The sequence below is a fragment of the Achroia grisella genome, unplaced genomic scaffold, assembly GCF_030625045.1.
Source record: "Achroia grisella isolate CSIRO2021 unplaced genomic scaffold, CSIRO_AGI_Agris_v1 utg3071, whole genome shotgun sequence".
Taxonomy (NCBI): domain Eukaryota; kingdom Metazoa; phylum Arthropoda; class Insecta; order Lepidoptera; family Pyralidae; genus Achroia; species Achroia grisella.
In genome coordinates, this window is record NW_026712790.1 from 878421 (window position 1) to 906143 (window position 27723).

General features: G+C 36.2%; 1 protein-coding gene across 1 annotated transcript in view; it reads left to right on the plus strand.

Moving 5' to 3' along the window:
• The window catches only part of LOC131843394 (neural cell adhesion molecule 1-B-like), a 119922-nt gene extending 96258 nt beyond the window's left edge, over window positions 1-23664 (plus strand). Inside the window, exons 10-11 of the mRNA XM_059192024.1 lie at window positions 13784-13857; window positions 22426-23664. Coding sequence (XP_059048007.1) covers window positions 13784-13857; window positions 22426-22638 — 287 coding nt within the window. The 3' untranslated portion in view covers window positions 22639-23664. The remainder of the gene's footprint in view (window positions 1-13783; window positions 13858-22425) is intronic.
• Window positions 23665-27723: the final 4059 nt, after the last annotated feature.

Genomic DNA, 27723 nt, shown 5'->3' on the forward strand with positions numbered 1-27723 from the left:
GAATAAATTAAGACGAACAAAATAATTTTTAGTTCTTTAGGCTACTTTTATTTTAGAGAAATAAAGTTAAATTCCACGCGGACAAAGTCGCGAGATCAGCTAGTTAATAATAATAATAATTTATTATTCAAAGAAGGGCTCAGTTACCTCCGACATTTAGAACAAATATATACCTTATTTTTGTAGTCAAAAGATTTATTATACTGTAATATTTTATTTTTAAATTATTGTATGTTTCAAAGACATAAAAGATATAGTACACTCCCTGAGACAAAATGTGTCGGATTAGTATTTGGCACAGGTTCGATTCCTGTCTCAGGCCTTGATGATGTTAAATTTCATTAAATTCTATGCGGTGTCTATCCACCGGGGTGTATGGAGTAAACAGATAGCCAGAATTACATTTGCATTCATAATATTATAGGACTACATGTTACCGTGTGAAATTAACTTTTTTAATTACAATAAAACATTTTATGTAATAGTAGCATAAGTTATAAAATTAGCTATTTGCAATAAAGTCTCGTCAAAATCGGTCCATATGTTTCAGAAAACAAGAACAACGGGCAGGCATTTTTTTTTAATTAATTAATTAATGGAATTACCGTATAGTCACATACTGTCATATGCATTTAGTGAAAAGGCGTTAAATTGAATTTAATTGTATAGTTGTACACTTGAATTTTAGATTTTTGTATCTTATAATTGAAAAAATAAATCAAAATATCTTTATTCATGTACATGTATCACAGACTCTTATGATATGTGAAACTTGCCGTCAGTTTGGAATGATTTCGAGATGAGAACTGACAAGAAACTCAGCTCGTATTCTTTTCAAATAAATGATGTACATGATTACAATAATACAGGTTAATTTTTAAATTCAAATTTGGGATGATATGAAAAATCTAGTGGAAACAATAAAAGTGAAAACATTTTTCTGTATATTAAACAAAGAAAGGAAGCAATGAAAATATTGAGAGAGAAAGAGAGAGATAATCTTTTTCTTTCTCACGATATTTAATTAAATTACGTCCAGGCAATATTTAACTCACGTAACAAGCTTATTAAGGTGCCGAAATAATAATTTAGAATTAGAATTTTTGTAATATTCTTAATAATATTCTAAAACTTCTTTTTTTTATTATAAACTAGCTACTCACCCTAGCTTCACCCGGGTGTACATGTATTGTATATATAAACCTTCCTCTTGAATTACTCTATCTATTAAAAAAACCACTTCAAAATCTGTTGTGTAGTTTTAAAGATTTAAGTATATACAGGGACAGACAGCGACAGCGACTTTGTTTTATACTATGTAATGACTAGCTCCTCGCCCCGGCTTCGCACGGGTGTACATGTATTATATATATAAACCTTCCTCTTGAATCACTCTATCCATTAAAAACAACCGCATCGAAATCGATTGCGTAGTTTTAAAGATTTAAGCACACATAGGGACTAATATTGCTTTTGGTAGTCCACATCCCATTCTATATTTGTGGTAAGTTTATTCCAAAACCACTCAGCCGTTTATGCGAAATTTAATAACAAACATCCAAACATTTCCTTCAAATTTCATGTTTATAATATCGGATGTATATTGAAGAGAAATTTGCAAGTAAATAAATATCAAATCCATTATTCATCGCGGCGTTCGTTAGTTCTCCTGTTAAGCTAAATAATAGCTTGTTCGTGTGTGAGATCATAAATTCTAACTATAATTATTGTCTATCCAGCCGTTTGTTTATTCATCCAGCGTGTGGTCCAGCATCCAGACTCCGTCCTGCGTTTACTCCACCTCTATTCAATACTTTGTACGCAACATCAAAGCGGCCGTTTCGACCTTTCGGGGGTTTTGCGGGACTTTCTATACACGTTAATCCCGGATTAACATTTCTATGAGGACCGTATCAAAGTCAGTGATGTCCAGATAGGTGCAGGTGGGCAGATAAAACTTTACAGGTTCGTGTGACTGGAGTACGGAGTGACAACCGTCGTTGTAAACCTACAGTAAAATGTGAACGTGTTACTTGTGTTAGTTAGACGGGACTCTTAGAAAGTCTCCAGCTGGCACTTGGGCTAATATACTAGTACTTATAATTACATAGTATAAAACAAAGTCGCTGTCGCTATCTGTCTCTATCTGTGCTTAAATCTTTAAAACTACGCAAAGGATTTTGAAGCGGTTTTTAATAGATAGAGTGATTCAAGAGGAAGGTTTATATGTATAATACATGTACACGCGTGCGAAGCGGGGCGAGTAGTTAGTTATATAATATAAAACACAGTCGCTGTCTGTCCGTCCATATGTGTGCTTAAATCTTTAAAACTACGCAAAGGATTTTGAAGCGGTTTTTAATAGATAGAGTGATTCAAGAGGAAGGTTTATATGTATAATACATGTACACGCGTGCGAAGCCGGGGCAAGTAGCTAGTTGTATAGTATAAAACAAAGTCATTGTCGCTGTCTGTCCCTATCTGTGCTTAAATCTTTAAAACTACGCAGCGGATTTTAAAGCGGTTTTTTTAATAGATAGAGTGATTCAAGAGGAAGGTTTATATGTACAATATATGTACACCCATGCGAAGCAGGGGTGAGTAGCTAGTTACAAATAAATGTGATATCAATTCATAAGTGATAGACAACCCAATTCAACATTCATAATCGAGATTTATCTGTGTCCGCGGGACTGATGTTTACTGCGAGCAAGTAGCGGGGTACGGGGTACGGGTCGAGTGAGGGAGGGGGGGGGGGGGGGGTTGGACCTCATAAATCGCGAGGTAATGAATGCCGTTCTCGCCTCAATAAAAGCTCGCACCGTTATGATACAGGGCGATTTATGTTGAACCGCCGTCCGCGCGGATGCCCCGCTCCCGTCCTTTACATTATCTGCCGCCGGAAATATTTTAATATTCTGTATTACACACTTCACACGTTTACGATACAATAATAATAATAATAATAAGTTTTTGGTGGATATCACCATACCGCATGACGAGAACCTCGTGAAAGCCGAAACTGAGAAAAAGAGAAAATATCTCGACCTGGCTCACGAGGTCCACCGAAATCATTCCAATCGTTATGTCGGTGAGCGGTCTTATCCCAACCAGTCTGGAACAACATCTCAGACGGTTGGGATTATTATACATACAAAAATCCAAACCGATAAAGATGCAAAATACTAATGAATACAAATGTAGGTTCTGGAGCATTGTACGCCGGTTTCTCTCATTCGCTTCTGAACCCCGGCCGACTGTGCTTCTGCCGGGGGTATGTTGCCATCTCCTCTCCTTAAGAGGGGAGATGAGAATTTTTGGATGATAATAATAATAAATGACAAAACACCTATCACATAAATTAAAAGCTCACAATATGTAAACACACACGCATACATCCACACATGCACACACACACACACGTACACACACACACATATATACACACACACTGAACTTACTTGGTTTCGGCCTGTAATTGTGGAAAAAACTCAGCAAAGGCTGAGAAAATGTGAAAGAGAATAATAATAGAGAGATTTATAATAATCTCAAAACAATTCACACAGCGCCATCTAGACCCAAATTAAGCTAGCTATAGCTTGTGTTATGGGTACTAGATAACTGATACATATACATATATAACTTTTTTTTCGTAAATACATACATATATTATACATAGAAAATACAAAATAAAAATAAAATGTTAGTTTTTTTTCCTTAAAATCTACTTGTTATTGTAGTAATTACAATTATACTATATGTAGATATGGACCACTCTTTGGGTGAAGGCTCCTCCATCTTTTCCCAATGTTCTCTTGTCTCGTTTTAGTATAGTGTTGCGGGTACTATGATGATACTATGTTGTTTGTTGAGACGATGTATATTACAGATGATAATTGACTAACAATATAAATATATAAAACTTAAAGGTGACTGACATAGTAATCTATCAACGCACAGCCCCAGATCACTGGTCGGATTGGGCTGAAATTTAGCATGCAGGTAGATGTTATGACGTAGGCATCCCCTAAGAAAGGATTTTGATTAATTCTGCCCCCAAAGGGATAAAATTGGGCATGAAAGTTTATATGAAACTTTGTCAATTTTAAACCGACTTTGCATGCATAAAGCTACTATGACGTAGGCATCCCCTAAGAAAGGATTTTGATAAATTCCGCCCCTAAGGGGATAAATTAACGCGAGCGAAGCCGCCGGCAAAAGCTAGTATGTACATAAATATATTGATCTTATATACTAAATGACAATAGGAAAATGTAAGGTGGGGTCACACAGGTTAGACACGGCAGTGCCACGGTCAAAAAATAAATGTGGAAAACTTATGTTTTATTATACCATATTTTAATAAAAACACCAAAAGTACTTGCTGTTATAACTTGAAAATGGTAAATATTGATGGTATGATATTTTACTTATAGTTGACTGTAACTTCGTTTTAACTATGATAGTTAAATCGGTTTAAAAGGAGGTTTTATGAAAGAGAGATGAATAAACAAATCCCGTAACAGGTTTTATTTTAATCCGTTGCAGTCTGTAAAATACAAGCAAAAGTGATACCATATTTTAGCTATATCGGTGACGATTGAAAAATATTTCGCATCGACGAAGGTCTGTGCGAGCTTAGAGGGTGCTGAGCTGGGGAGAGGTATAGGTGTATTCATGAATATTGATACAGCATCGTGAATATTCAGAGAGCGACACTCGCAATTGAAAACAGGCCACAAAGTGCCGCCGCGGACAGTGGCCGGTACACCACGCAAACGACTCACTACATCCCCGGATAAAATGGAAGCTTACCTCAAAACTGAGGAGTTATCTATTTATTTATTGCTTCTATTATTAATAAAAAGTACATAAGACATGCGATACCCCGTAGGGGCATTGCAATTGTATTATAACTATATACAATCTTAAGGGTCGGCAACGCGCACGTGACACCCCTGGTGCTTCAGGCGTCCATAGGCTACGGTAACCATTTACCATCAGATGTGCCGTATGCTTGTTTGCCACCATAGTAGTTTAAAAAAAAAATATTAGAGTAATTAGATAAGTTCATAAATAGATGTCATTTATACAATGTTAATAAATTTATGAATAAATTAAATAATAATCACACAATATAATAAATCGAACAATCAAATCATACAGAGTCACATATAAGTCTCAGGTTCAGCCGCACATGGAGTACTGCTCTCAACTTTGGGCGGGAGCACCTGGATACCAGCTCGGTCCTTTTGACTCGGTTCAGAGACGTGCTATGAGAATTGTCGATGATCACAATCTCAATTACTAGTTACTTACTAGACATTATTAAATCCAATTATTATTTTGATGTATAGGTAGGTAACTGTCTCCCATATACGTAATTTTTTTTATATTATATTGTTTTCCCTACCGTCCAGTTCCAGTATACAGATTCAATTGAGAACTGGTAAGAAACTCAATTGAATTACTTTTTTATTTTTAAATCCAGTTTATTTACAATGTATATTTATATAGGTGTCTATGTCTAACATTAAATGAAAATCCCGTGCATGAACAATTATTGCCATGCACGCTCATCATTTATTCACATAGGACATTTTAACTGCTATATTTTCTATTTTCCCATCATTCAGTTCAAACGTAATTGTCCTTTTACCAAAACTCTCGTGTGAGACGCACTAATCCTTTGAGAATAAAAAAAACCAACGTCCATTCATTAGGTGGGTTTTGAACTCGATCGAATTGTAATCAAATCAAACGCTGTCAACAATTGATCACATGCTATGAATATCTATAAAATCAGGACAATTCACACAGCGCCATCTAGACTCAAGTTAAGCTAACTATAGATTGTGTTATGGGTACTAGATAACTGATACAAATACATAGATTTTTTTTCGTAAATACATACATGTCATACTCATGAATACAAATGTTTGTGTCGTGCGAGGAATCGAACCTGTGACTATCGGAAGGCGGTGTGTTAACCCGCTAGACCACCGAGGCAGTCGAATATGAACGATTCAAACAAATATATTGCAGATATATCAACAAAAATGCAGATATGTAAATGGACTATGAAATAAATCTTCTCTAATGCCCTAAAAAGGTGAATACTATCAACTACATATCACTATTCGACGCATTGCCAGTTCTATCTCTAAAATTGCCGTGCAGTTTATATGCCTATATTACGTGCACAAAAAACAAAAGTCACCTTTTGAAAAATCAGTTGAAAATAAACGTAGACGCATTCGAAAAGTAACATTGGACGGTGTAACAGTGAAGATATCGCGTCGCGACTCGACTGAAGCTATTAATGAAGGCAATTTGAATAAAGTCGGTCATATTATGTCTGCGGGTAGCGGCGGGTAGCGGCGGGTAGCGGCGGGTAGCGGCGGGTAGCGGCGGGTAGCGGCGGGTAGCGGCGGGTAGCGGCGGGTAGCGGCGGGTAGCGGCGGGTAGAAGCGGGTGGCGGCGCTCCAATTAATTATTTCTTGTGTCCTGACTTACGGTCGCCTTCGCTTTGAATGTAGTGATTAATCAGGTTTTTTCCGGAGCGGGCGGGGATAAATCTCCGGGCGATCTCGGACCGGACGAGTAGGTGCCCGGGTGGAATCTCGCCGGTTATTTATGTGCGCCGCGAGCGCCCCCGTGCGGCGCCGCGGCCGCACTGTAAGCCTCCGGGATTGTTGAATCACTCGACCTAACCCAGCATCGTCTGTGACATATCCTGCAACTGTGACATACGTCTTACTTCTAGTCTCGGATATGTCTCGGATGTCACTAATTAAATTTACCTTAGTTTAATAATAATAATATTAAACACCTCCTCTACAATGGACCTATTACCGTCATACTAAACACATCCCGAATAGTCAGAAAATTTCTATCTTTATCACATAACTCATCCATGCTTGGCTAAGGCCCGCGTGTTTGAATATATTACCCCCGTAAAAAGGGAGATATAATAAATATATATATATATATATATATATATATATATGTAATAATAATAATAATAATCTCAAGACAATTCACACAGCGCCATCTAGACCCAAGTTAAGCTAGCTAAAGCTTGTGTTATGGGTACTAGACCACTGATACAAATACATAGATATACTTTTTTTTCGTAAATACATACATATTATACATAGAAAACACCCAGACCGATATAAACAATCATACTCAAATGTTTGTGCCGTGCGAGGAATCGAACCCGCGACCATCGGACGTAAAGCGGTGTGCTAAACCACTAGACCACCGAGGTCGTCAAGTTTGAATATTATCATTAGCTAAAGGTTTGACATTTGACGGCCTTAATGGTCTAGCGGTTTAAAACAACACTTTTCTTCCGATGATCGTGGGTTCGATTCCTCGTACGATGCAAATATTTGTATTCATGAGTATGATTATTAAACCTATTGTCAATGCAACAGTCTTTCATCAGTATTTATTTATTCTTTTATTGCACTTAAAAATAGTACAATTTGGCGAGCTTAATGCTACATGACATAATATTATGTATGTACTAGCTTTTGCCCGAGGCTTCGATCGCGTTAATTTAACCCCTTAGGGGTGGAATTTATCAAAATCCTTTCTTAGGGGATGCCTACGTCATAGTAGCTTTATGCATGCAAAGTCTCAGGCCGATCGGTTAAAAATTGAAAAAGTTTCTTTCTTCATCCCTTTCATCCCCTATTTTATCCCTTTGGGGGTAGAATTAACCAAAATTCTTTCTTAGCGGCTGCCTACGTCAAAACATCTACCTGTATGCCAAATTTCAGCCCGATCCGTCCAATTGTTTGTACGTTGATAGATCACTATGTCAGTCACCTTTGAGTTATATATATTCAGATATACAAAAAAATATTTGTAAGTAAGTCGGATCAATAATAGCTAGCAAGGTAAACAGATCTTGTGCTATGGGTATTAGACCTATAGCACAAGATCTGCTTAACTTGGGACTAGATATAGCACTGAATGAGTACAGGGTTATTTTATTATTATTCAAGAGGACTAAAATGTGGTGACTCTTGTACTATAATTGCCTTACCTCGCCTTCGACCGAAACACTACTTACAAAGCTACCTGCTTAGCGCCTGAATCGGTTTTTTTTTTTCGGACTACTCTAATGCTGTTGGCCATAGCTGGCCTTTACAGCTTCACCGGACGATAGGGGGCGAGTGCAGATGGCACTCCAAACCCGCGGAAGGACTTATGGAGCGGCTGAAGGCCAACTCCTGCCCGACGGATACGACTTTAGTCTGAGGGCACCACTAGGGGTTCGAACCTCGGCTCAGGCCGTCGTAATTTCGATCCCCGTTTGAATTGGACGGGGGATCGATCGGAGGGGCGCCTGAATCAGGTCAGACTGTACGTTTTATAGTCTCTCACAGTGCCTTACAAAGTGTCCTTCCATTATTTGGTGAGTGTAACTTAACAGCTTATGTTTAGTTAGTCCATACTACTAATATAGTACTGTATAGTACTGTATTCTCTATACATCTATATATATAAATAAAATTGGAGTATCTGTTTATAATATTGAAATAACCGTTTTTTACTACATGCATATGGATATAAATACGGTACATACCTCGGTGGTCTAGCGGTTAAGTACACCGCTTTACGACCGATGGTCGCGGGTTCGATTCCTCTCACGGCACAAACATTTGTATTCATGAGTATGATTGTTTGTATCGGTCTGGTTGTTTTCTATGTATATGTATACATATGTATTTACGAAAAAAAAAATCTATATACTGGTATGAGTTAACTAGTACCCGTAACACAAGCTTTAGCTAGCTTAACTTGGGACTATATCTGTATTTAAGGACTATTCTAAAAAATTTAAGATTCTTTGTAGGTACTAAAAATGCACGTGGTGTTGAGTGGGGGAGGGGCGGGGGTAGTTTTAAACCTCAACACGCTTCACCAAGGGGGAGGGGGGTTAAAAATGCTTCAAAAAAGATCACGTGGTTAATGGAGGCCCCTATGATATGTCAAATCTACCGTCAGTTCGGAATGATTTCGAGATGAGAAGAACTGACAAGAAACTCAGCTCGTACTCTTTTCAAATAAATATTATACATGTTTACAATACAGATTTACCTTATTATTACAGACAGAATCAATCGACGTTGTAATCACTTCGTTCAGTACACACGATTGCTCTTCAAGAGTACGTCATAAGACTATATTGTATTGAAGTGAATATTGAGATGATATTCATCGGGTTCTTGATAACTAAATATATGTAAATATATAAATACATATTAGTAACAAATAGATTAATAATAATAAATACATATAGTAAATAATAATAATAATAAAAATACTTGAATAATTATAAATTAACAAATAGTGGTAAATATATATTTCTAAGTTACTAACACCATAAATTTGTAATAAGCAAGAAATAAAAAGGCTTTTTTAATTTTTTAATTTTTAATTTAATTTAATTTTAATTCATCGGCAAATCTGCCGAGTTGTTTGTCATGTGTTTATTTTATATTGTGGAACTAGCTGTTCCCGCGACCTCGTCCGCGTGGAATTTAACTTTAATTTTCTAAAATAAAAGCAGCCTAAGTTACTCCTTATTACATCAGCTACCTGCCAAAAAAAGTCCCCTTATAATCGGTCACGTCATTTCTGAGATTAGCCGGAACAAACAGACAGACAGACAAAAATTATAAAAAATGTTATTTTCTTTGTATGTACCGTATTTATATTCATATGCGTGTAGTAAAAAACGGTTATTTCAATATTACAAACAGACACTCCATTTTAATTATATGTATAGATGAATAAAATGTGTAGATTAAACATAACTCTTTGATCTGGTTATGATAGTCAGTATTCTTAAAGACCTCTTTTAAAACCCCGCAGTACTGCAGGGGGTGATTTCCCAAAATTTCATTTTATATAGATAAAGTAACCAGTACTACCAACTTTAAAGTTATAATAAATAAAAATTCAGATCATTGACTATTTATTTATACATAATATATTTTTTTTCTCTCAAGGGGGGAATATCCCAACCATCAGACCAATTCAATATTCAGTAGCAGCAGCAGTAGCAGTGCTTAGTAGACTAAGCACTGCTGTGTCTAAACTGTGTCCCATAACTAGCTTTTCCCGCGAATTCGTCCGCGTGGAATTTAACTTTATTTTTCTTTTTGTTCCGGCTAATCTCTAAAATGGCTGGACTGATTTTGACGGGCTTTTTTTGGTAGGTAGCTGATGTAATAAGGAGTAACTTAGGTTACTTTTATTTTAGGAAATTAAATTTATATTCCATGTAGACCAAGTCGCTGGTACCGCTATCTGTAATAAACTGCTTGTTTGCAGAACTAAATTAATTATTTTGGTTATATTTTTCACTGGCTGTACCCAGCTAAGTACAACTGAGTGTATACCAACTGAGTATAACTATAAAAAAAAATTACAATTAATATAATAAACTAATAATTAATCGTATACATAACTTTCTTAATAATATCAATAGTCTAGTTCATTACTGCTCCTCTTATGAAGAGAAATCTCATTTCGTTACAGAGGATTATGTACAAAACTAGCTTTTGCCCGCGGCTTCGCTCGTGTTAATTTATCCCCTTAGAGGTGGAATTTATCATAATACTTTCTTAGGGAATGCCTACGTCATAGTAGCTTACCTATAGCTCTATGTCAGTCAGTCACCTTTGAGTTATATATATAATAAAAAAAGAAATAGATATTAAACAAATTATTCAAATTAGATACGATACTGTAAACAACTGAGGTATATAATTAGGTAATTCAGAATTATTTAGCAACGCGATAAATGAAAGTGCGATGAGTCGTCAGGAAATCAAACGCGATGGGTGGGATCAAAGAAATCAAATTAGGGCCGGGCGTTGGTGACGAGCGGCGGCGGGCGCGGGCGCGGGCGCGGAGGCGGCGTGACGCTGCACGCGCCGCCTGTCCAATTAATTACTGGCCGGTGTGACTGCGGCGGCCGCGACCACGCGTCCGAGCGGATTAATCACACCGATCTTCTGTCCGCGTCCCTTATCAATATAAATCTCGTTACCACGACCGACCAATTTGGCCTCCGCGGAAATTGGAAAAACTACTAGTGCCGGATATTTCAATAGCTAATCGAGGGCGGCGAGGTCGACGCTGGAAACTGCTCTGTCATCCACGAGGACGGCGCGGGAAGGGGCTGGGTCACACGCCGCTGAGCCGATTACTTGTGCTTACATTTCACATAATTTCATTACAACTGTGCGTTTACATCTTTATTTTAATGAAGGATATATCGCACACTTATTATTATACTGGCTTAACTCAAAAATTACAAATTTTGGAGAGAGAAGAGCACTTTATAATATCATTAATATTATTTTGCCCCAAAAATTAGTGCTGGTTGGTAGTTTCGACTTGTAAATGTAAACTTACAAGGATTATTTAAAAGAGCAACACACAAGTTTCTTGCTCATACTTCTTGTGATGAGACAGCTTTCCGAACGAGCAGTAGATAAAAAAAATTGTTATGACTATTCAAAAGTGCTTAAATTAAGTTTATTTGAATAAATTATTTTCTATTCTATAACTGTGGCATTAAAGTCTCATTTAAAAATTTTAAATTCCTGAATTACACCAGTATTGTACTAAACATGCGATATATTTTCCTTTTTTAAATATATTTAATAAACAAATATATTTTAAAATTTACTTTATAAATATATTTGTTTATTTATTTAATGCATATTACAGAAATATAAAGTACATGCATACAGAGTGTGGTTAATTTTCGCAATTTTTTGTTTCGCCCTGAATTGGTACAGAACCCAATATTATATTTGAAATGTCAAAATGTCCTATACTGTAAATAATAAATATGCATTACAAAACAGTGTCTTATCCAAAGTACATCATTATAATACTAATATCTGTATTAAAATATATAATATAATAATAATAATCTCACAACAATTCACACAGCGCCATCTAGTCCCAAGTTAAGCTAGCTAAAGCTTGTGTTATGGGTACTAGATAATTGATACAAATACATAGATAATTATTTTTCGTAAATACATAAATATTATACATAGAATATACCAACAATCATACTCATGAATAGAGATGTTTGTGCCGTGCGAGGAATCAAATCCGCGACCATCGGACGTTTAGCGGTGTGCTAGATCACCGAGGTCGTCAATATGTGGTAATGGATACGGAAAAATAGGATGTTACACACTCAGGTATTGCTATACTTACTACATCATCCCTACACTATATTATTGTAATTAATTTGTTTTTAAAGATTTTTTTTCATTTTCATTTTCATTACGAAATGAAATGAAATGAACTGAAATTTATTGTTTAAATGTGCTTTTACTGTGATGGTTTAACATAATATTAGCATATATTAGTTCAACACATTAGTCATTTCTGACATACAATAGACATGTGGCATCTAACAGTTGTATATACATACATAAAATAATTAAAATTACATGTCCTTAATATATTCCCAAAATATTAGTCAATACAGACAGTCAAAATTGATGAAATTATTACATTAATAAATCTCAGGACAATTCACACAGCGCCATCTAGACCCAAGTTAAGCTAGCTAGAGCTTGTGTTACGGGTACTAGATAACTGATACATATATATAAATATTTTTTTTGTAAATACATACATAGTATACATAGAAAACACCCAAACCGATACAAACAATCATACTCATGGATACAAATGTTTGTGCCGTGCGAGGAATCGAACCCGCGACCATCGGTCGTAAAGCGGTGTGCTTGACCGCTAGACCACCGAGGTCGTCATTGACATTGACATTGAATTATATTATATTATTAAATATTTATGTGGACAAGGACATATATAATCTACACATACATATAGAAAGAAAGAAAGAAACATATGAGGCGAGTCTCTACATTACCTTCCCTTTTTTTCTAATAGATATTCATTAGTACCGTAGAAGCACTTGTTTATAAACCACTTATACAGCTCTTTTTTTAAATTTATGTTATTTAATTGTTTATCTGGCAAGTTGTTAAATATTTTAATTGCCATAGGACAGCAGTTTGAGCTGGACAATGATATCTTTAATAAGGGATAAGTCAAGTTGCTTACTAAGACAACTCCACTTTCCACAAAATAACGTCACTGAAACGTCATTGGCGGTTGACTGTACAACATTTGATGTAGGCAAATCTATATGTTAATAATATTATAAACGCGAAAGTTTGTAAGTATGTGTGTTTGTTACTCATTCACGCAAAAACTACTAAACAGATTTTGATGGAACTTTACAGTAATATAATAATAACTTATGCATGAGAATAACACATTGTCTATATTTTATATAAAAAATTAACGTGAGTGAAACCGCGGGCACAGCTAGTTTATAATAATAGAAATAGAAATAATCTTTATTCAAATAAACTTAATATAAGCACTTTTTTTATTTCTTCCGCTCATTCGGAATGCAGACTCATCACAAGAAGAATGAGCAAGAAATTTGTGTGTTGCTTTTTAAAATAAAAATTGTTTTAATTAGATTTACATTAACAAGTATAAGGCATGCGACACTCAATATAAAAACCGCTACACACTTAATCTCTGTTTAATCAGATAACATTGTCAGCGCTATGAATTTTAAGTTAGATATTTTCTACAAAATCATTATTATCATTTATAAATTCTTCAATTTTATAATAAGCTTTATTACAATTAATTCTTATGTCATATTATATTGTTTTTGTTGCAGGTGAAGCGACTAGCGCGCCCAGTTTATCAGTATCATCGCCCGGGCGGACCGCGCCCGCGCCGCTCACCACACCGGTATGTCCCTAAATTATTTTAATTTATTGCAACCACCTGATGGCAAGTGATAACCATCGCTTATCCGACCTGCATCTCGGAGTCACTTTATTAGATCTTTTTTATACCCCGTAGGTGGCGATTGGACCCATTTGATGGACACCAGGGGTGTCACGTGCGCATTGCCGACCCTTAAGAAATCTTAATATATCTTGTAAATGCTCGTGATACCCTCATACGTTGCTATTCCGCAAGGACTAGGATTCTATGTCTGCATATCATGTAATTCCACTGTCATAGCTTAGAAAGAGACCTGTTTGAAATAAGTGATACCGAGGTACATACCTGACTGTTCAAGACCTACCTCTGAATTGTAACATAATTCAAAATTCAAATTCAAAATATCTTTATTCATGTAGATTTATTATAGACGCTTATGATATGTCAAATCTACCGTCAGTTCGGAATGATTTCAAGATGAGAACTGACAAGAAACTCTGATAGTATTCTTTTCAAATAAATATTCAATTTAGGAGAATAATTATGACCTATGCTATTGCAAAAGCAAATAGTATAATCAGCAAAATAGTAATCGTAATTTACCTTTCCAAAGTAAATATTTTTCCAAATAATATGAGTATTATAACATTCATTTTAAAATGATAATGTGATTATAAAAGTATATAATTGAATATGTAAAATTGTTGTCCTTATTTACTATACGAGTGTAATGCAGTGTGCGGTCCGATGCGTTGCGGTGCGGTGCGTTGCGGTGCGATGCGGTGCGATGCGGTGCGATGCGGTGCGATGCGGTGCGATGCGGGCCGTGCGCCGCTCAATAAACAAAACGGCAATCCATTTGCGGCCCGATCAGCCATTACACGCGACACACGGCCATCAATCCGATCGCATTCTCATCTCCTAAAAGCCTCGTCTAGTAGCAGCACCCGACCTGCGCCGGCCCCGCCGCCCCTACTCAAATCCTATTTATTTATATTAACATTAGTTGTACGCGCCGTGTGCTTGTACAATTTACAAAAATTCTTCCGTGACATTTTTTTTAAACGGTTTTCAAAAGTAATATACAGCCGCTGTAAAGATCTTTTTTTATTTTAGTAAAGCTGATATTTAGCAACCCTGATATTTGTAAGGAAATTTTTAAATTAGGAAAGCTAATTTTTAATTTAGTTAAATATATTGTTGACTAAATATCAGCTTTACTAAATTAAACTTATTTTACGTCTAACTTATTAACAAACAAACCAACAATCTTGTGTGTTTGTCGGCAAAAATATTCCAATTTCCGTAATTTTGTTATGTGTTAAAAATATATGTGTACATATATCGGATTCGGTTGCAATTCTATTATTTAATAATAATATTAAATAACCCTGAATAAATTATACAACGCCATCTAGTCCCACGGTAAGCAGAGCTCGAGTTATGGTTGCTAGACAAAAGATATAAATACTTACTACATATATATATACTTTTTTTTTTTTATAAATATTGTTTTTTTGTTAATATATACATATATAATATACACATAAAACTCCCAGGCCAATACAAACAATCATACTCATGAATACAAATGTTTGCACCGTGTGATCAAATGTTGGCCACCCTCAAATACGAGTATGTAAATTAATATATAAATTATTTACATGTCAATCGATTCAAGTGATTTCTTTGCATAAAACATTACTTATATTATCATAATGCAAGATATGATAGTGCTCATCGGTAGTGAGGTCTCGAGGGCCACCCGGTGAGTGGCGTCGCGTGACAATAAATAGTTACCGTTCCTCGTTAACTGAATGACGTCTTTATTTATTTATTTATTTACGTTACACTAAGTTTTACAGTCTCCCAATATGCTCACTTAGGAAGATTGTATACAAATACCCATATTTATAAACACTAATTACTAATACATATGTACATACTAATTACATAAGGAAAAAAAAAGAAAAATAAGTATCGTTTAGAAAAAGTCAATGGATCTTTTATGGGAATAGGTATAAAATTTTACAATTAGATACCAAAGGATATATTGGAATTACCCTTAAATAAATTCAAAACGTCTGTTAAATCATATTTACTGAGCAAGGCCTTTTACTCACTAAACGATTACTTGAATGACGAGCGTGCATGGCAATAGTTTTCATGTTCGGGATTTTCATTTAATGTTAGACATAGACACCTATATAAATACCTATGCATTGTAAATAAACTGGATTTAAAAAAAAAGTAATTCAATTGAGTTTCTTGCCAGTTCTTCTCAATTGGATCTATATACCGAACTGGACGGTAGGGAAAAAATTTTTGTTTTTGAATTTGAACTTATCTTGATTTTACATACTATATAAATAATCTACTGCCATCCTACGAAACTCCAGCAAATTACAAGTAAATATGTCTAGATCTGGAAAGCGACTAACTACACCATTGAGTAGACATTGAGTCTACTCAATGGTGGTCAGAGAAATAGGAGCCTGTTTGTCCAGCTCTGTTCTTCTCCATAGAACAATAAGTAAGTTTCGTCTTCTTGCTTGTACATAATTATTTGTCGCTCTTATGGATACTGATGTTAATTTATTAAATACTAGCTGTTCTCGCGACCTTCGTCCGCGTGGAATTTAACATTATTTTTCGAAAATAAAAGTAGCCTAAGTTACTCCTTATTACATCAGCTACCTGCCAAAGAAAGGCCCGTCTAAATCGGTCCAGCCATTTCAGAGATTACCCGGAACAAACAGACCGACAGACAGACAGACAAAAATTGAAATAAATGTTATTTTGGTGTATGTACCGTATTTATATTCATATGCATGTAGTATGAGGCATGCAACAATAATAATAATAATCTCAGGACAATTCACACAGCGCCATCTAGACCCAAGTTAAGCTAACTAAAGCTTGTGTTATGGGTATTAGATAACTGATACATATACATAGATATTTTTTTTTGTAAATACATACATATTATACATAGAAAACACCCAGACCGATACAAACATACATACTTATGAATACAAATGTTTGTGCCGTGCGAGGAATTGAACCTGCGATCATCGGTCGTAAAGCGGTGTACTAGACCGTTAGACCACCGAGGTCGTCCAAGTAAAAGACGGTTATTTCAATATTACAAACATATTATTATTTATATGTATAGATTCGTCTCAATATTGCTGTTATCCGTCGATAAAGAATATACGTCCCGCCGTATATTACATTTTTGGATCTAAAAAGACATGCCAGGTCATAAAATCCGCCTCGTGTCGCATAAAGTCGACGAGGCTCCGCGACGGACTGCGAGTTAGCGCGATTTTATCTACTCAAAGTTGTCAGCCATTTATTTTATGTGGACGGGTGGGTATAGTAGGAGGTGGTCACTCTTTTCGGCTATCTTTACGACGTCTGATCTCTATAACTGGCTGCTTTATGTGCCGTCACAGATACAGGATCATATTTCTTTATGTTCGTCGGTCCCGCGGGAGGCCGTGGGCACTTATCGCGAGGCACTTCGCACATGCGTCGACGCGTTTATCGCTGACCCACGCCTGATGAGCCCCCAGAGTCTGTTGGTTTTTTACTTTCAACTCTATATCTACCGCAGCCAAATGATATATATATATTAAAATGGCAGCTTCTGTGTGCCGAGTATGTCCACACTTTTACGCAAATTCCGCAGTAATCTATACATGTAAATAAAATTGGAGTGTCTGTTTGTAATATTGAAATAACCGTTTATTACTACATGCATACGGTAAATACACCAAAATAACATTTTTTTAAATTTTTGTCTGTTTGTCTGTTTGTTCCGTCTATTCTCTGAAATGTCTGGACCGATTTTGACGGAACTTTTTTTGACAGGTAGCTGATTTAATAAGGTGTAACTTGGACTACTTTATTTTAGAAAATAAAGTTAATTTCACATTCAGATCAGATTATCTCGCCGCAAAGCCAATGGGATACAATGAACGAGTACAGTAAGTGGATAACGCTATACAATATTCTATTTGTCGTCTGTACGCATTAAGATACTACGGCTGCCGCCGTGGAGCGAGGCCGGGTCGGTTATGCATATTTATAGTGACGTCAGACGGGTTAATCCACTGGGAATAAAAAAAAATCTACTCTTTGTTTCCCTTTCTTGAAGACGTTGGTAATTCTTAAATTAGTTAAATCAGAATCGAATCAAAGTTAAACAGTACATTTACTTTTTCGATGGTATCTGTTTATATGGCGTTATCAAATGTCTATCTTACACATTCATATCTATACATATAAATAAAATTGGAGTGTCCGTTTGTAATATTGAAATAATCGTTTTTTTACTACATGCATATGAATGTAAATACGGTACATAAACCAAAATAACAATTTTTACGTATGTTTATTTTTGTCTGTCTGTCTATTTGTTCCGGCTAATCTTTGAAATGGCTGGACCGATTTTGACGGGACTTTTTTGGCAGTTAGCTGTTGTAATAAGGAGTAATTAGGCTACTTTTATTTAAAAAAAATAAAGTTAAATCCCACGCGGGATTCATATGCATGTAGTAAAAAACGGTTATTTTAATATTACAAACAGACACTCCAATTTTATTTATATGTATAGATTTGCAGCGAAATTATTTATTACGGGGTAATAATACGATGTTGTCGGTTGAGATGATGTATATTACAGATGATAACAGACTGACAATATGTACGTAAACATATTGATATTATATACTAAATGACAATAGGAAAATGTAAGGTGAGATGACACAGGTTAGACACAGCAGTGCTTAGTACACAATATTGGATTTGTCTTACTAGACATTATTGCAATTATTATTTCAATGTATCTAGTAACTGTATCCCATATTATTATAAATAAATGTATAATACATGTAGCTAATTATTTGCAACGGTTTTGATTGACAATTCCGGTACGCACTCAAACTGTGCGGGTTGTAGCCGCACTGCTGTGGCCCCCTGGCGGCACCTCGAACGAGTGGCTACATCGCGCGGCGGGGCCCATCTAAAGTATCTACCGCGGCAAACCGCTTCCTGTGAAGATTAAAATATTTCAACATCTTCTGACATCCAACTTTATCGTATTTGCATGGAAACTTCTCGACGGAATTACTTCGAGGACTCCTCATCAAATAGAAACACGAAAGTTCATTAAACTGAGTTACGGACCGATAAAGTAACGAATGAGTTGAATTTTAATGGCGACTCGTCAGCAAATCTAAACTCGTAACCGTTAATCGAGTTGATGTTCAAACGAAACATCATCGGGATGTTGAGGGGTTGGGTGTAATTTGCGAAATGGCCCTTGTACTTTATTGGTCAGTTACTTGACTTTAAGTACGGGACACGGACAAATTTTGAAAAAAATCACAAGATTTATCATCTTGTCGATTGCAGAAAGCGTTCAATTTATAACAAAATTATTAAGTGACATATACATATATAAAGAATAATTAATAGTCATAAATATTGAGAAATAGAATAGAATAGAAAATCATTTCTTCAAATAAACTTACATTAAAGCACTTCTGAATAGTCATCACATTTTTTTTTTAATCTACTTGTCTCATCACAAGAAGAACGAGCAAGAAATTTGCGTGTTGCTCTTTTAAATAATTTTATTCTTACTTTACATTTTTAAGTTGAAGTGTGTGAATACAAACTACCAATTAGCACTAATTGAATTAAATACTCAAATATAAAAAATATTGAATATACAACCAACTGGTTAAATAATTAATAAGAGGAAATCAGTCATATTGATTAGAGCAGACCAGTCCCTACAAGCAGCACTCGTACATGAGCCAGCCATCACTGCGCTCAACCATATTTTAGGGAGCCCAATGACCCGCCCCACAACGCCGCCACAAGTCTGGACATTTTAGTGAGCATGACTAAAAACGTGTTAAAATATTCAATGCCATTGATTTTTCACACCGCAGAATATTCATGAAGTCGGATTGACTTACATGTCGAATAATTTCAGAATATCCAATGGCCAAGCTGTGCTGCAAATAAGACATCCAATTGATTTGTGTGTCCAATTTTCGAGAGAACACGAGCTGGTAAAAACCAATTTTTCACGCGTGGCGATTTTATTGTTCGCTAGATCACGCATCGAGACGCTAAAATGCATCTGCTCCCCGAATATTTCTTTAGTTCCTTTACATTTTCTCTATAATAACGTACTCGTTCAACTATAAAATTTCACAAAGATATCGCATTCACATATAAGTGACATTATTTTATAAACTCACGTAGTCACGGGGTATGCGAGGGGAGGATAGGCTTACAGTGACATGGTGACAGCGACACGCACCGTACCAATTTGTTTTTCACGCATGACAGTGGGTAGAAACCACCGGCGAGAAAAAGGTAATCTGATGTCACACGTCACCACATTAAACCTTTACTGAAACGGTCTACTACTAAATTAAGAGTTTACGTTCAAGTTGATACTGTTCAATTTGCAACATTTCTTAGCTAATGAATAAGCCGAACAAAGATTCTTGAACATGCCTTTTAGTTGAACGCAATAAATCCACTTTTCCTTCCACTTTTCCTAGCTGATTATCCGGCTATATAAGTGTAGCGGAGATAGCATTGTGCGAGGGCACGCCTCCGCCGGCTAACAAGGGGACGTTTTAATTAAGGCCCGCGATAGTTTTATCAGCGAGTTCTTTTGTCGCATCACCTTTACGTCGCGGCTCGTCGTTCGCACGCCTTTAGTGCGTGTCGCCGTTTTGAATTAGTTTTAATTTAGCGTTATCAGAGCGCGACAATGGCTCGGCTAATTCGGCGGAGATGCGTCCGGCGATAGTCGTGATTACAGTGCGGCTAATGTAATGTAACGCGCCGCAGCGCCGCTGCGCCCTAATTATGCCTCGTTGATTGGATGGACGCCCGCGCCGTTCTCCGCGTGTCTCACTACCGACCCCATTAAAATAATGCAGCCCCGAGCTTTGTCCGTGTTGCTCGATTAACTCATTAATTTGTTCTCACGTGGAACCGTATGTAGGTCGAGTGTAGCTTAGTGTTTGCGAGATGAGAGTTTCGATATATGTTTAACAATAGATCTATTAAAACCATACTCCGTGTTTCCTTTAGAGGTTCCATTTAGGGAATGCAATCCCGACTCGAGATTGCTAATTCGGGATCCCGCGGGATTGATATTTCTAATCCCGGAATTTTCGGGTACCCGTCTAAATTTTCAAAAAATGTTGAATTCAGATGACTGAAAAAGCTAATAACTGCTTGCTTGTGATAGTGAGGTTAACTAAAATAACATATTACTCGAAAGAAAATAAAAATCTTTATCCTTTAATCTTACCAACTAAATAATAATCAGGTTGTAAGGAAATTAACGTAGGTAAATTAGGTAATCAAAACAATAAGCTTATTTCAAGGGAATTAGGAAATAGAGTGATTTTGAAAATGACTCCTTAAAAAACAAAGGGTATTAATAGTTTCATCTCCTAAACGGCATCTAATGTCCGTTGCAATGTACCCCGCTGCTGAGAATGCCCTATCCGACTCAACGCTGGTTGGCAACAGCGTGGCGAAGCAATTATATGCAAACTTCAAAAATCGCCCCCTTGTTCCTCCACACTCAAACAAATCCATTTCTTTTTTAATGGTAGATTCTAATTTGTCTAAGCTCGTGGACGTGGATATACGTGCAAAAGGACTTTTAGAAGCTCGCAGAGTTTCTTCTAATTCCTCTTGAAGCGATTTATTAGTTTGTGCAGCACGTAAATTTAAATCTTCTGCAATCATTGAAAGAGGCAAGTCATCTTCGATTAGTACTGCCGTATTAATATCTGCTTGGTTTGGTTCTTTACGATATAATCGTTTATTTCGTAGTTTATTTCTTTTTCACTGCCGCCCAATCCCGTCAATCTCGAACGGGATCTCGTCATATGATGCGTCGGGATTGATCCCGAAAAATTACACGAGATCTCGCGAGATCGGGATCCCGCGGGATCGGGATTGCATTCCCTAGTTCCATTACTTCAAAATTCTTACCGAGCTTTGATCCTGCTATTTCGTTTGTCTTATAAATGAAACGTAGCGTCGTTTCATAGTCACTACACCACAACATAACTCCTAATATCTAAACCATTAGGTCTTATCATATTGGGCTTGGGCTCCCTAAATATGGTGGAGCGCAGTGATGGCTGGCTCCTCCGTCATACTCGTTTACGAGTGCTTGTAGGAACTGATGTGCTCTTATCACTACGACTGATTTAATCTTGTGTATTTATATTTGACCCTAATAAATTAGTGCTGGTTAGTAATTTGTATTCACACGTTTCGACTTGAAAAATGTAAACTCACAAGGATTATTTAAAGGAGCAACACACAAGTTTCTTGCTCGTTCTTCTTGTGATGAGACTGCTTCTGAATGAGCGGTAGATTAAAAAAAAAGGTAATAATTTTCAAAAGTGCTTAAATTAAGTTTATTTGAATAAATTATTTTCTATTCTATTCTAATGTTTTAGATATTAGACTCAGACCACCATTCTACTAACTAGTGCATAGTATTGATACTCGTATTGTCCGCAGGCATGCAACGGCCCCGGCGCGTCGTGGACGTGGGGTGCGGGCAGTGCGGGGCTCGCGGGGGTCACGTCGGGGGGCGCGGGGGTGTCGGCGGGGGGCGCGGCGCTGGGCCGCAGTGCGTCCGCCACGCTGCGCGCCCCCGCCGCCGCCGACCTCAACGTGGACGCCATCAAGGAGAAGCTCCTCGACCATCGGATCCCCGAGTCCTGCGTGTAGATTCCTCCCTAGTCCTAAGGGCCGTCACGCTTGTCGCCCGTCGCCGCCCGAACCCGCAACGTGCAGCCTTGAAACGAGTATCACAGTTTTATTTTTTTAAGGAATCCTGAAAACTTAGACGAGGATGCGATTCGAGGCACGCTCGAGATAGAATGAGACGGCAGTATTCTGCATCTCGTCTTCTCATACAAGCGATGAGGATCATCCACGTTATCGATAAGATTCTGTACTGTCTAATTAACGAAGGAACTTTAAAGTACCGAGGAGTTTATTGATTCCACTGATGTATCTGAATCAATATTAATTATATGATATATATAATACGAGACTCCATCAGCGATCCGGTCTAAGGAAAAGCAGAAACTGTAGGCAGATCACGTGAGGGTCAGGCCGTGCGCGCGGCGCCATTACTTCATTGTACATTTCTGATGAAATTGTCCTATGTAAATGTTGTAGTTAGGTAGAAAGTTTCCAGTGCGTCGTCCGTCACACGGAGCCGCACTACTCCAATGATTATTTCACATGCGCAGGGAATATTCCATTCCGTTATCAGATATCAGAACAATGCTACATATCGTCCAGCCTACACGTGCGCACCCCAACCTTTTTTTAATTAGTGTAATTGCAGCGACCTACTACAATATCAAAACTACACGACAATAATTTGTGAAGTAACAATACAATACAATGTTAATCAGCCGACGTCGGATATTCTTTGTGCATGCCACTAAAATTAAACTTCATCTGTAATTTTGTTTTAAACAAATTCTGTGATGTACATAGTAGCGTGTAAGCGTATGAGTCTTTGCCACTTTTTTACATGTCTACGAAGCTCTAGTTAACAATTTACAAGTTAATGATTAAATCAATAGTTCAATGGATTTATCGTTATCTGTATAAATCGAATAAATTTATGTAAATAATGTTTGTACTTGATTTTTAAGATTTAAAATCGGCTTAAGGAAAGACGTGTGAATGGTGCGTGATGGAATTAGAAGTCGAAGAATTTTGTTTCAAGTCAATGGTAATTGAAAAAAATGATGCTGGAAAGTTATTATTCTATTCTGAAAACAAACAGTTAATCACAGATAGCTGTACCCGCGACTTCGTGTACGTGGAATATAACTTTATTTTTCTAAAATAAAAGTAGCCTACGTTACTCCTTATTACATCAGCCAATAAGTCCCATCAAAGTCAGTCCAGCCATTTCAGAGATTAGCCGAAACATACAGACAGACAAAAATTGTAAGGAATGTTATTTTGGTGTAAATACCTCATTTATATTCATATGCATGTAGTAAAAAACGGTTATTTCAATATTACAAACAGACACTACAATTTTATTTATATAGATAGTAATGACTTAACAATGAGCGAAGTATAATGCAGGTAGAGTTACATCATTTGTCCTTTCGAATGCATAGTTTAATGTAATTTTACATTTGTTGATCACCAACTATAATAATATTCCTATAGCTTCACTTACCAGTGACAGTAATAAAAGTTGGAGATACTATTGTAAATTTTATTCCAATTTTGCATTCATATTTATTTATATATATATAAATGTGACAGTAAAATAATAGTATGGAAATATCGTCAATTTTTAAAGAACCTTGAAACTTATATATTTAAACTTAAAGTATAAACTTATATGTATATATTTTTAGGCTCTTGAATAAATATGAGAGTTAAAGTTTGTAAAATTGAAATAACCGTTTTTACTACATGCATAGGAATATAAATGAGGTACATACACCATACACAATATTTACTATTTTTGTCTGTCTGTCTGTCTGTTTGTTCCGGCTAATATCTGATATGACTGGCCCGATTTTGACGGGACTTTTTTGGCAGATAGCGGATGTAATAAAGAGTAACTTAAGCTACTTTTATTGTAGAACAATTCTCAAATAAATTGGTTCATAGCTTATTGTCCCTAGTAATGAATATAAGACTAAAATACGGGACGTCCCGGGAAATACGCGACGTGTGGCAACGCTACATGTAACTGTTGAACTGGGTCGAGTTGCTTGCTATCTAAGTGATACACCCTACACATATATAGTTTTATTTAATTGCTACCTGCTCGCGTGTTACTGCACTTTGTTTAGTTAACACGCTGTTCATCTACCATTAACTGTCTCAGTCTAAACCAGTGATTGCCAAAGTGGTCTATATCAACCCCCAGGGGTCTATTACAAACTGCAACGGGTCTACGACAGCGGTTATCTTGTTGTTTTTAACACTTTACTACAGTTAGAAATTTACAAAATGGCAAGGGGTCTAGGAGACAAGAAAGTTTGGGAACCTCTGGTCTAAACTAACCTCGACTTCTAATTACAAGATGGATGCTAGAGGGCGGCCAGTATCCTTGTAAATATCAGTGTATTTATTTTATAAGTGTATGTCTACTTAATTTTGAATATTTTTCAATCTTGTATACTAATGTAATAGACTTCGATGTGGTAGCCAGGGTTTTTATTTATTACTATCAGCACAGATAATATAATAATTAATTTTATATTTTTCTAAAATAAAAGTAGCCTAAGTTATTCCTTATTACATCAGCTACATGTCAAAAAAAGTCCCGGAAAAATCGGTCCAGCCATTTCAGAGATTAGCCAGAACAAACAGACAAAAATTGTAAAAAATGTTATTTTGGTGTATGTACCGTATTTACATTCATATGCGTAAAAAACGGTTATTTCAATATTACAAACAGACACTCCAAATTTATTGATATGTATAGATTGGAGACACGCGCACTACACGTCCGTTCCGTTCGCGAGCTGCTCGTGTAATGCCCTTTTGGCGAGTCACTGCTCATAAGCCGCCATCTTGTGCCCCACTACTCTTGAAATAGTTTCTCATTTGAAATTTATACACAAAATTATAATTTTACGGGCCCGATGTAAATTGAGTTGTACAGTTTGAAACTGTTTGTAGGATTGTATACAATCACAATTTATCAACTTCAATCAGTTTCAAATAACAATGGATTGTAACTGCCGTACATAATCAAAACTCCAGGTAGGAGCGGGGGGGCGGCCATGTCCACCCCTCCCCACCCCTCCCCACCTACCCCCTAGCTGAGTATCTTATTAGCAAGTGAGCGTTAGCTCAAAGTTCTCTCTAAATTAACAAAATTTGTCTTTTTTTTATAATATATTTGACTAGCTTTACCCGCGACTTCATCCGCGTGGAATTTAACGTTATTTTTCTAAAATGAAAGTACCCAAAGTTACTTATTACATCAGCAACCTGATAATAGAAGTCCCGTCAAAATCGGTCCAGCCATTTCTGAGATTAGCCGAAACATACAGACAGACAAAAATTGTAAAAAATGTTATTTTAGTGTATGTACCGTATTTATATTCACATGCATGTAGTAATAAATGTTCATTTCAATATTACAAACAGACAATTCAATTTTATTTATATGTATAGATATAAAAATGTTCGTTGTCTGTGTGTCTGAACAAAACCCTAGCTACCGTCGGGTGTATTGAGCTTTGTTTTAAACGGCCGCTCAATGATCGTTGTATGTAAGTAATCGGAACGCATTGCAGAGGATTTCGTCTATTGTCACATATCCCTGAAGAATAATATTGGTTTTATATTAATAAAGGTATTGAAAAAAAACAAAGAGTGACGCTCTGCTAAGTATACCGGCAACATTCTATAATCTACTACAAATATCTGAGAAGAAGGAGAAGAAATTATTTTCTTCTTTTCTTCTTCTTCTCTTCTTCTTACAAATATCTGTCGGTATAATAAACATTTATTTATAGGTAGTAAAGACTATACACTATTTATATATATGTACTAGCTGTTCCCGCGACTTCGTCCGTGATTATTAACTTTATTTTTCTAAAATAAAAGTATCCTAAGTTACTCCTTATTACATCAGCTACCTATCAATAAAAGTCCCGTCGATATCGGTCCAGCCATTTCAGAGATTAGCTGGAACAAACAGACAGACAGACAGACAAAAATAGTAAAAAATGTTATTTTGGTGTTTGTACCGTATTTATTTTCATATGCATGTAGTAAAAAATGGTTAATTCAGTATTACAAACAGACACTCCAATTTTATTTATATGTATAGATGTATATATAAATAATATGTTTATGTATTATGGTTGTCGGTATATTTAGTTCATGGCGATTATTGTAAATGAACTCATATCAGATCATATCGTGTAGGAGTACAGTGAGAGCGCAACGGAGCACATCACAACCAGTATGATATCAATCCTTCTCAGTTTGAGTTATGAACAGACTGAAATATTTGTGAACTTGTAGATAAATGAACTAGGTAATTTAATTTGTAAGTAAGACGTGATTTGTTATTATAAAGTTTAAAACAACTCAAAGAGTTCGCCCTACTGTTGACATAATTATTTTGGACGAGAATAAAGGTTGTCTTGGAAGTACATTGATTGTTTTATTACATCTCTCCGGATTACACGTGAAGCAAACCTTCGTTGGGGAACGTCCCCCGCAATAAATACTACTCGTACATACAATACATACTTTGGACATGTTTTTTGCTACTATTGTTGTATTGTTTACTCTTCTGTATATTGTTTTATATTATATATGTTATTTAAATGTAGAAATTAAGGGACAGTATTAGGTACATTGATTTTACAAGAAAAAGTGTAATCCATCACATTTGAAATAGTAATATTGCTAAGTAACGGTTGATATGTAACGCGCAACTGATTGGAACGAGAATAAATTATATTTACTGCTGTATATGTGTAATCAACTGAATATCTCCATCACGGACCGACCGACCGACGGACCGACGGACCCTCACAAGAACAGCTGTCGTCGCACAATTCAAGAATAGGTTTGTATTCGCACAACATTCAAATTAAAAATATAAAGTAACAAGGATTATTTAAAAGAGCAACACACAAGTTCCTTGCTCGTTCTTCTTGTGATGAGACAGCTTTCCCAATGGGTGGTAGAATAAAAAAATAAGTATGACTATTCATTAAGAAATGCTTAAATTTAAGTTTTCTTGAATTATGACATTTTTTCTATTCTATTTGTCGTCAATTCTCGACCTCA